Source organism: Hylobates moloch, unplaced genomic scaffold, assembly GCF_009828535.3.
Source record: "Hylobates moloch isolate HMO894 unplaced genomic scaffold, HMol_V3 SCAFFOLD_5, whole genome shotgun sequence".
NCBI lineage: Eukaryota > Metazoa > Chordata > Mammalia > Primates > Hylobatidae > Hylobates > Hylobates moloch.
The window spans coordinates 24,726,479-24,738,524 of record NW_026652280.1 but is presented as its reverse complement, the minus strand read 5'-3'; the positions used below and the strand labels follow the sequence as shown (position 1 = coordinate 24,738,524).

The 12,046-nt window shown below is 39.5% G+C and overlaps 1 protein-coding gene across 3 annotated transcripts in view; it reads left to right on the top strand.

Annotated features, from left to right (window-relative positions):
* RAB27B (RAB27B, member RAS oncogene family) overlaps positions 1–12,046 on the top strand; it is a 183,667-nt gene that overhangs the window by 159,663 nt on the left and 11,958 nt on the right. For all 3 annotated transcript variants that reach the window (XM_058438316.1, XM_058438315.1, XM_058438314.1), the window contains 2 exons: positions 6,176–6,347; positions 7,974–8,059. In XM_058438316.1, the coding sequence (XP_058294299.1) occupies positions 6,176–6,347; positions 7,974–8,059 (258 nt within the window). The remainder of the gene's footprint in view (positions 1–6,175; positions 6,348–7,973; positions 8,060–12,046) is intronic.

The window sequence follows — 12,046 nt, the reverse complement described above, 5'->3', positions numbered from 1 at the left end:
AACCCCGTCTCTACTAAAAAATACAAAAAATTAGCCGGGCGTGGTGGCGGGCGCCTGTAGTCCCAGCTACTTGGAGAGTCTGAGGCAGGAGAATGGCGTGAACCCGGGAGGCGGAGCTTGCAGTGAGCCGAGATTGCTCCACTGCACTCCAGCCTGGGCGACAGAGTGAGACTCCGTCTCAAAAAAAAAAAAAAAAAAAAAAAGAATACTAAGTTGCCGAGGCGGGAGGATCACGAGGTCAGGAGATCGAGACCATCCTGGCTAACACGGTGAAACCCCGTCTCTACTAAAAATACAAAAAATTAGCCGGGCATGGTGGCGGGCACCTGTAGTCCCAGCTACTCAGGAGGCTGAGGCAGGAGAATGGCATGAACCCGGGAGGCGGAGCCTGCAGTGAGCCTTGATTGGGCCGCTGCACTCCAGCCTGGACGACAGAGGAAGACTCAGTCTCAGAAAAAAAAAAAAAAAAAAAAAAATATATATATATATATAAAGTTGGTTTCTGTTAATTTAATATATTAAAGTCACAGGTTCATAGCTTGTCAAGGCTTTCTTGAGACTGTTATCCAGTAGACTGGCAAAGAGCACCAAAGTTTGTGTGGGTAATTCCAAATGTGGAGTAGCCATCAACACGTAACTGTAGCATTTGCCAAGCTCACCACTGGCGAGCAAGGAGTATATCCTCAGAGCCATGCAAAATGCCATGCAAGTAAGAGGTGGTGATAAGGGTATGTTAGATGGCAAATAGATGCTTATATGGAGGAGCCCAGTTCTCTGAGCCCTGTCCTATTCAATTGACAGCTTTATGTGTTCTCTGCTAGCACAAATTTTACTTTCAAGTGCAGTTTCTCTCTGCTTTGCCTTTTCTCATGTTATTTGAAACTATTCCACTGAAGATATATTCTATTTTGAGAAGGTTTTGTACTCTTGTGCAACTTAAGATAGAAAAATGAGCTCAGGGGCCAGGCACGGTGGCTCATGCCTGTAATCCTAGCACTTTGGGAGGCCAAGGCGGGCAGATCACCTGAGGTCGGGAGTTTGAGACCAGCCTGACCAAAATGGAGAAACCCTGTCTCTATCAAAAATACAAAATTAGCCAGGCATGGTGGTGCATGCCTGTAATCCCAGCCACTCAGGACGCTGAGACAGGAGAATGGCTTTAACTCGGGAGGTGGAGGTTGCGGTGAGCTGATATGACACCATTGCACTCCAGCCTGGGCAACAAGAGTGAAACTCTGTCTTAAAAAAAAAGAAAAGAAAAATGAACTCAGGAAGCCAGACCTGGAAAGCACTACAGTGAGCCTTTAATCTAAATACTTACCTCACTGATAAGAAGGGAGAATCCAAGTCCTTGCACTCGGATGGACACCACTTCCACAAATGGCTCATGAGATTAATTTCATTAATCATGACATTTGCATGGCTGCAGATAGCTTAAATAAATTTATACACTCAACAAATATGTATTGAGCTCCTTCTATATGGCAGCCACTGAGCTGAGCTATGTGGATCCGCAGTAGACAAAAGAGATCAAGTTTCTGTGCTAATGGAACTTACATTAAACAAAAATAGCGGGAGCTGAGAGATAGAGTGGGGAAGAGTGAATCCATGAGCACCTTCATTTGGGATATTCTAGCTATGGAAATTCTGTTTCTGCATATATCCAGGATAAAATTCCCTTTCCATATAAAATAAAAATATTCCTACTTTGTTTCTAACACACTTTATATTTCAAATTATAATAATAATCTTGGATTTTCCTTCTCTGTATATGACTTCTCATCCAAAAACTGAGGGGCTAGACCACCTGATTACTTGAATTCCTTTCTACCTTTACGACTCTTCATTAAACAGAGCCTCATGGGTGTGATACATTTCAGTTCTTTTCCCCACTCTTTTTAGCCCCTTGCCTTCCCATGAAGGGCTTGTCTGTATCTAAAAGTCCTCCTGGTTCTTGTGGTACAGCTTGTGACACCACGATAAGGACTAAGTGAGATGCATTTCCTGAAACACTGCAGTCTTCTGGCCTTTTCTTCCCTTTTATATCATAGAACCAAGAACCAGCAAGACCATCAGTCATTGTGCAGGAATAAACAATACTGTTAAACTTGTCAGCCTTTTGATCCTTCCCACACCATTTTTTTTAGCCCAGTTCTAGGAAAATTTGCCAAGGCTTTTTTTTTATGGTGTTGTATTTGCCATGCCAACAACCAACAATAGAATATTGAGGCTATATGATTTTAGGACTCAAAAAAAATCACATAATAATAAAAAGAGGAGCTGAGCCAAATCCTGTATGTGTGTGTGTGTGTGTGTGTGTGTGTGTGTTGACAGAGATAGACATAGACAGAGTAAGAGAGAGAGAGAGTAGTGATATAAAAAATAAGAAATAAAATTCATTTTTGAAAGGAGCTTAGAAGTGAACTATCTCATACCTAGCTTAATATGTCAAATAGCCTATTGGAAAAATAAAGATTTTTCCACAGCGCCAAGCTTTGCATTCATTTCAGGTGGAATTTGTATTAAATGTCACAAAGTGTCCAGCACCCGTCACTTATAGAAAAGAAGCAATGTGGGCCACAGTGGAATTGATTTGTGTTAGCCTGGATTGTTCACTCTGGATTAGACTTTGACTGGGAGGTGGCACCAGTATTGCCCCAGGCAGGTTTATGTACAAACGACAGAGAGCAGTCTGGCTGCCAATCAGGAAAACATGATAGGTCATGTAGTTGGCAAGTGGTAATAGTCTCATTCTGCAAGTGGGAAGTAATCTCCCATGCCGTGGTCCTGTATCTCCTCTCCTTATGTCTAATTCCCCTCCATGCTATAAGGTTAAATGCAAATTTTCCTTCCTCTGCAGTCTATTTGGATCGCTGTAGTCCATGAAGACACTGTTTTGTTTGAATTGAAAACACAACCAGGATTTGACTCATTTATCAATTAATCATTCTACCTTGCAAAATTACATTGTATTTTCTCACATTCTTATTTCACTTTTAAGTAAATTCAGACCTTGTCAGAAGCTAGACTAGAACTTCCATTTTTAAAATTTTCATCTTTGGGCCCGACACTATGTATTGAAGACATTTAACTAGATTTGCTCATAACTTAGCGTTTCTTGAGACTGTCACGCATGCATACACACACATTTGCTAAAAACAAAAAAAACCAAAAAAAAAACAGTTAGCTTTAAGCGAAATTTTAAAGTATGTAGATGTGTCTTATTGACTCCATTCTTTTCATTTTTTCTGGGAGCCACGGAATCCAGTGTCTTCAATTTCACACACCCACCGCAAAAACTCTGCTTGAAAAATTAAGGCTTTTGCCTAGGGAAGAATTTGGCTTTAGTTACTAATATCTTACAATAAATTTAAGCACTTTCTTTTTTCTGAAAATTAACAGTTTCATTCAATTCTACTAGTGAAATGACAAACATTATCACCCTCCAAAATAGTTTTACATGAGCAAGTTTAGGGGAAGAGGGAAAAAGGTAGAGTGATGGTGATAACAGACCTTAAGTTTGGGGGGAAATCACACGATGGCAGAAAACTCCTCTAGCTATCCATTTGGGTTGACTAAGAGCAGCAACTAAGAATAAGAGCAGCAACATATTCAATGATACAGTCCTGGTGAAATATTTTACCAGGCTGGGCGTGGTGGCTCATGTCTGTAATCCCAGCACTTTGGGAAGCTGAAAGGGGTGGATTGCTTGAGCCCAGGAGTTTGAAACCAGCCTGGGCAACATAGCGAAACCCCATTTATACAAAAAATACAAAAATAACCAGGTGTGGAGGTGTGTGTTTGTAGTTCCAGCTACCAGGAAGGCTGAGTTGGGAGGATCACCTAAGCCAGGGAAGGTCGATGCTGCAGTGAGCCCTGATCATGCCACTGCACTTTAGCCTAGACGACAGAGTGAGATCTTGTCTTCTCCAAAAACAAATTTTTTTTTTGGAGAATCTGAGAAACCAGTCCATTCTAGGCAGTCACACAATATAGACATTTTCCAATGTCTATACTGGAATAATTGAGACATGTGTATCCTTCATGGCAATAATTGAGACGTGTATCCTTTTATTAAGGAAGACTGGTCTTGATGGGTGCTATGGATCTCTTCCTAAGAAATGATTATGCTTTGTCTAGATTTTTTTTTTTTTTTTTGAGAACATCCATGGTCAGCAAAAATCCATCCAGAGAGCTCTACTAGTGAAGAAAGTGTGTTATATGGCAGGAAAACTTTAGAGCAAAAGTATGAATTTGCAGCTTTAAAAACACCCTACCTCAAAAAGCATTAATTCATGAAAGAAACATACGTTCATAGTAAAGTATAATGCAAAGCAATGCAAATATTCAAAATGATATAATGCTACTGGACTATTTGATGAGTACCTCATTCTATTCTTCATCATTATTTACCCAAAGACATAAAAGTTTTCAGTTTTGGTTGGTGACTAAAGTAACAATATAAAAACAAAAAAAAATTTTAATTTTTTGTACATGTACCAATTTTTTTTACACATAAAAAGTTATTAGAATTAGCTAGTGATTTCAGATATGTCCTCTATTAGTCCATTTTCATACTGCTATAGAGAACTGCCCAAGACTAGGTAATTTATAAAGGAAAGAGGTTTAATTGACTCACAGTTCAGCACGGCTGGGGAGGCCTCAGGAAACTTACGATCGTGGTGGAAGGTGAAGGGGAAGCTAGGCACCTTCTTCACAAGGCAGCAGGAGACACAGAGAGAGAGCGAAGGGGGAAGAGCCCCTTATAAAACCATCAGATCTCATGAGAACTCACTCACTATCATGAGAACAGCATGGGGGAAACCACCCCCATGATTCAATTACCTCCACCTGGTCTCTCCCTTGTCATGTGGGGATTATGGGGGTTAAAATTCAAGATGAGATTTGGGTGGGGACACAAAGCCTAACCATATCATGTTCATAGAATAGGCTGTTGTTGAAATTTAATTTTAATTACCCCAGAATGCTTCAAGAATACAGTGTCTTCTGGATCTTCAGAGGTGGGGAAGTCTTCCTCCCTGTCACATAATACTGAGATAAACCTTTGCATTCTAGAAAAATCTCCATAGGCCTTCCTTTACATGAAATATGACAAACCCATTTCAATTAATATAGCCCATGATTCAGGAAGTTGTACTGAGCAGCAAATTATTTTGCTCAACTCAAGAGTGGAGATTTCACCAAGTAGGTAATTGTGTTATTCAAATACGTGTCCTGGTATTCTCGGTGTTACCAGTACAGGATTAAAGCTTGTCATGTCAGTTGTTAAATGTTTTAAATTAAAAAGGAATAATTTATGTACAAATTATATAGAAGGCTCATCCTGCATGGATAGATGCAAAACTTATCCCTCTGCTTTTTTATTCCATTTTCTATCTATAAGTGATGTCTCTCTGTAGGATATCTCCATCATCTTGGACTGGGTTTTCTGTTCCATGTGACTCTCTCCTCTTCCTAATACCATCCTCTTAATCCCAAATGCACTGGTTTTAAAACACAAGTCTATGACCTTTTACTTTAAGTTCTACTATTGCTGTGTGATGTGGTTTGGCTGTGTCCCTACCCAAATGTCATCTTGAATTGTGGTTCCCATAATCCCCATGTTTCATGGGAGGGACACAGTGGGAGGTAATTTAATCCTGGGGGTGTTTATCCCCATGCTGCTCATGTTTTTTCATGATAGTGAGTTCTCACAAGATCTGATGGTTTTATAAGGGGCCTCCCCCTTTGCTCAGCTCTCATTCTCTCTCCTGCCACCCTGTGAAGAGGTTCCTTCCGCAATGATTGTAAGTTTCTTGAGGCCTCCCCAGCCATGTGGAATTGTGAGTCAAAACTCATTCCTTTATGAACTATCCAATGTCAGGCAGTTCTTTACAGCAGCATGAGAACAGACTAATACACTGTGGCAATTGATATTTTGCATATTTTTCATATTTTGCATATTAGGTGATATGAGGTAAAAAGATTTGTACTGAGTAAAACGTTAGATGTGCCTTCACCCCTAAAGCTGCTTTGATCAAGTTAATTTCAAATATGGCAGAATAGAGGTATTCAACTTTTTAACCCTGAAAATTAAATTTATGTTATATTTTGATATAAAGCAAAGGAAAATCAACTTTAATCAAAACATACTTGTTTTCCCTCTCCTATACAGACCTACCAAGACCATCACTATGACCGATGGAGACTATGATTATCTGATCAAACTCCTGGCCCTCGGGGATTCAGGGGTGGGGAAGACAACATTTCTTTATAGATACACAGATAATAAATTCAATCCCAAATTCATCACTACAGTAGGAATAGACTTTCGGGAAAAACGTGTGGTGAGTTTTTAATCGTACTGCTAACCTTGTCACTCATCCCCCTATATAAAATAAGAATCAAGGAGCTATGTTTATTGCATTGGAGTCTGTCTTTTGTCACATGAAATTCATAACCTGTCATTTTAATTTATTTTAGAATATTATTTACTACTTTTCAACTATAAATAACATTTTCCTAGAAAAGTATTAAGTGGCACTCTCTCATCTCCCAAAGTATACAAGGCAGTCCAAATCAATATTTTACTGATTTGCATAGTGTGTTTTCTACAAATTCTTAAGAAATCTTTCAAAACTTGAATAATTAGAATCTAAAAACATTAACTCTGATCTGAGTTAAAGTCCTCAATGAGGGCAAGTGATCGTTTCCCCACTCTTAAGAAAGAAGTTAAAAGTATGATTGGCAAATATCTGGAACATGAGCTTTGTAAGCTCTTGCTGCATTTTTATTTATGTGTAGACTCAGCCATCAATCACTGGCTTCTTATGAACAGAATGTGAGACCAATCATGCTATTTTCCAAGATAAGAGAGTTTAAGTGAGAATCACAACCACTTCCTTCTCCTATGCTAGACGCTATTGACAGGAATAAGGATATTGTGACATGTGAGATGTGTAGCATAGGCACAGAAGCTAGGCCAGATTTACTGCCACCCTGGGTATTCTTGATTGCCAAGATGGCTGTGGCTTCCAGTTGATGTCACAAATCTACTCATTCCTTGAGAATTGGGAAAGAAAACAAAAGAAATGGTAACTGGAAGCCCTTGCCTGGGAAGTTGAATCACGGTTTTTTATAATGTGCTGGACCTGATCTGAAAGTCAATACATGGTTGTATAGGCTTAGCAAACTCCCTGACAACCCATTCAGGGTTTTCCTGCCTTCTCTCCTTTCCAGTATCTGGGTACATGTCCTTGCAGAATTTTCCCTTTAAAACGTATTCACTAAACTATACTTAAGGAAACTGAGTAAATATTAAATCTTTTAGGCTTTGCTTAAACAATAAAAAGGCCAGAATTTTTTTAAAAAAAATTAAACTTACCTAAAAAGAGCCTTTGACTAAATGACTAGTGAAGAAAGGCTTGAAATGTCCTGTGTCAACTTATTGAGAAAGTCTGTGCATATTTCATGGCTAAGTCATTTTGAAAGTTCATTTCACAGTAAAAGATATTCAGGTATTTGTAAAGCACTTTACTGATTTTAAAAAAATGCTTTAACATCTGTGATTTCACTGAAGTTTGCAGTTTGAAGTAACTCTGTAAATCAGGAAGGGGTTATGGGTCTCAATTTAGAGATAAGAAAATAAGACTCAAAGAGGTTAAATGAAGAGTTTGTATTTGAACCTAGAACTTGGGTCCTAAATCTGATGTTTGCTGCCTCATGAGGAAATGACAGAAGGTGTCTAATTTAAGTTTGCAATATGCCTAAACTGTGTTGAAAATCATACTTGCACTTGACATTTAAAAGTGAGAGTACATGTGATAATTCTGGAAAAAAATAAAGCAAATATTTATTCTGCACTATGAACTTTGATTATAGTAATTGAGAAAAAACATGCTGAGTGAACCCAAAGAATTTGAGTGTTGACAAAATCCAAAGCAATCTCAACTAATGAACATTGTATCTTTCAGGTTTATAATGCACAAGGACCAAATGGATCTTCAGGGAAAGCATTTAAAGTGCATCTTCAGCTTTGGGACACTGCAGGACAAGAGCGGTAATAGTAAATTGCTTTATTTGTAGCTACACATAGCTTAGAAAAACTTACTTTAAAATTAATGCTGTATGTGAACTTGAAAAACAAATAATATGCAACTCTTCTCCTGGTTTCAAAATAGACATTTGTATCCAGAAATAAAAATAAATGATTCGTAATTAATTAATCACAGTAGCACTGTGCAGTTGGTATGAATTTCAAAAATCAGACTTTCAAAAATTTCTCTGAAGATTCTTACCATGCACTGTCTTTGCACTTTTTAGAAGAAAAAAAGATTCTCCAGAATTTAATTGAATGAAGATGGGAAATTAATGCCGTTATAAGCGCTACTTGAAGAGGGAGTTGAAGAAAGGGTGTTAAGATCTTCCTAGTCTCTCCGTTATTTCAACACAGCCTCTTTGTCCCATGCTGTGTGACTGGCTTTGTCCTTTCAGACTTTGATCGTAAACAATTGCCCTCCAGCTATAATATTTTACTCTCTTCCCATTTTTTCTGATCCTCTCCTTGTACCAGGCCTAGCTCATATTTCGTCTTTTCTATGAAGCCTGTCTGAACATCCCAGCTGAAACAAACTCCCACTTTTCCTCTGAACTACTGCAGACACCAGTTATTTCACCCTTAAGGTCTAAATAATTATATGCCACCTTGTCATAGAATGAACATTCTATTTGTATCTTTAACTGTTGTTCACTGATTCACTTGGGGCCTTCTCACTCCAACAAAATTGTCATCTTTACAGGTGTGGAGATCTTGCCTGGCTTTTCAGCATTGTCTCTGGTACAGTGTCCAAGCTAATACTCAGTAGACAGTAGTGTTAATTCCTTAGAGCTGGAGGTATTATTCCACTGTTAGATGGAAAAAAAAAAAAGGATCCAAGATTTCAAAGTGCAAAAGACCCCAAGCTAATGAAGCTTTTCAATATCAGATTAAATTAAAAGTGGCAAAAAATTGGCAGAGAGGATATTTAGAAGGCACATACCTCCAAATCCTGCATCGTATGTCTTAGAATGCTTATGCTTGTAAACACTTCCGTCTTTGAAATGCATCCAAAGTGTTCTCGCTTTCAGCGAGTGTAAACGCCAGGAGAGGTGCTGGGCCCTCTCTGTTGGCTTTTTTGACTGTGAATTCCATTTACACACACCCTTCAACACTGCTGGTTCCTCTGAAGCCATTCCTCACAAGAATCTCTGTTCATATGTCAGTTTTGTTGTCACAAAGATGTATGTTTTATAGAGCACTTTAATTCATTTTTGAAGAAGTAATATGAGAAAATGTGGTTCCCATATGTCCTCGCACATGATATGTCAGCCTTGCATGATGGCAGCCTTCTCTGTCTGTCCCCTGAAGGCAGCTGCTCTATGGGGGAAATGGGGAATACTCAGGGCAGCCTTCAGAACACTTGGGTTATTCATCCCTTGAGAATTTTGCATTCTGTGTATATATAAGGTGTAGCTAAGCAACAAGATAAACAATGCCTCACACCTCAGCCCTGTGCCTAAGGACATCTGGCTGTGCAATCCATGTAAGATAATGGGTATTGATAGAAGTCACATCATGGGAAGGAAGAGAAAAATCACATGGCCCTTAAGAAAACTTAAAGGATACAGGGCACAGACTTCATTCCCAGTGAGGGGGAGGAGTGATAATGTGGCTTTGGGGTCTGTTTCTTCTGTGATCCTAGTGTTCTGGAGCAAAAGGGGGTCATCGCTCAATGCACTAGAAGCCAATACTATGACACTGGATTTTGAGAAAAAGAAAGGTTTTATTGCAAATCGACTTGCAGGGAGACAGGAGTGTCAAGCTCAAATCTGTCTTTTTGTTCTGACTTTTTGAAGCAGTATTTTTATTAGTAAAGGTTGGGGCAGGGGTGGGTTCTAAAGTGGAGGGCTGGAAAGTCCTTGGACATGGGCACTTATCTCTGCATTCTATCTCAGGGATCACATGTGGAAATTCAAGGGGAGTTAGTATGAAACATGTGGTAGAAATTCAGGCTGTGACATTAGCAAGCTCATTCTGTACAGATTCCAGTCGGCCATATTGGTTCCAGTCGATTTCAGCCAGTTCTCTTATCTCATAAGCAGAGGGAGTTTCAGTGTTTCAGCAAGTTATTTTCTTCTTTATCTCCCATCCTGCAAACCCAATTTCTGTTCGTCATTGGTTTCTTTAACTCTTTGGAACGTGGTTTCAGTGGTTCCTCCACCCTGCTGACTCAATAGACAGAATGAGATGGGTGGGGGAGGCTGGAAATGAATTACTTGTCTCCCCGTGGGGGATACTGGATAGAATAGAGCAGGATGTCTGTTACTGCTCTGGAACAAGGCATGTACTATCCATGCCGCTGTGGAGGAGAAATTGTTTGCCCCAATCAGATCACTATGGCAAGCATGTTTTTGAATAACTTTGTCATACGCTCTGGGCAATGAGAGGGAATAACACACAGTTTTGTCCTCAAATGAGACACACACACTTAAGGAGAGAACAAAGAACAGTTTTCCTGGCATGACACAATTATGGTCGAGTAGGAGACAATTTTGTGGGTACAGCTACTTTCCAAAAAGGGAGAACTATTCAACCAAAGCACTATAATCTCTGTGGGCTTCCAAGGAATGGTAGAAAGAAATCCACAAGAAAAAATTGAATAAATTTTTTTGGTATTTCTGCTCTACATTTTTAGATCATGATGATGCCCTACAAACAAATCCTACTTTGGAAATAAATAGCAGTGAAAATATCTCTTCTCCCATCTTTTGGTATGAAAAGTATCATTCTCTGTTGCAGTCATTTAAAATATTTAATAATTGTATATCTTTTACTGTTTGTTTCTTTCGCTTGCACTGTTTAACTTCACAAATATTTAGTGAGCAAATACCATGTTCTGAGCCAGGAAAATATGATGGATAGCAAGTTAGAAACACAGCTCCCTTCCCCTTGGAGCTTACAGTCTAGGGTAGAATTTGGGTGAATAAACAATTGCAATGGAGCCTAGGATACTAACAGGAAAACAAAGACATGGGCAGGCCCACCAGGAGGAGCCCATAGCCCACATGCAGTGTTGGGAAGGCCCCTTGGGGAAGTGATATTTCATCTGGTACCATTATGTATTTGCTCATGCACAATGTACGAGTGAGTGCTATCCAGGCTCAATGAAGGGGTAGGAAGAAAAGGAAGCACTAAGACAAAGTAAACCACAGAAACACCAGCATGTGTGAAAGCCCAGGGGAGCAGAGTGAACTTCCTAAGAACTAAAAGAAGATCAGCATCTCTGTGGGTAGTCAAAGGGATGAAGCTGGATAGATGAACAAAGATCACTTCCTGCAGAGCCTTGCCAGCTTTGTAAGGCGTCTGTGCATTACCTTACGACTGATGTCTAATCATTAAAATGTCGTTAGTAGAGCATTGATATAATCTATGAGAAGAAATGGAGTGGTGATAGGAGTAGGGTCCCAAACAAAACTGGACACAGGAAGCCTAGTCAGAAGGCTGTTGAAGTTGTCCAGGTGAGAGAGAATGGGTTTGGAAGTAGAGTAGTGGCAGAGTAGATGGCCAGAAATGAGAAGGTCAAAAGATGTGTGTTAACTGTAGACACCAGGTGAAGGAGGAAGGGATCATGGCAACCAGAAGGATGGTGATGTCATAAACAGAAAAAGAAATTAGGAAGAGTGGCCAGTTTGGTTTTGGATGTATGAAGTTGGAGATGCCTGAGTTTCCTCCAGGTGGAAGTATCCAACAAGTAATTAGGCATCTAACGTGAAAGGCAGGGAATCTCTAGATCTCTAATTTTGGGCTTCTCAACACACAGGCTACAAATGAGCCAGGGAAGTGGATAAGATTATCCAGTCAATGTATATAGAGTGAGAGGGGTCAAGAATAGACCTCTGAGGAAACCAACACAAAGGTTCTACAAATAGGCTAAAATTGGAGACCGAAAATTAGAAGAACATTTAGGATAGGAAGTGATATCTCTAGTTCAAAGTTACATGCCTTTCT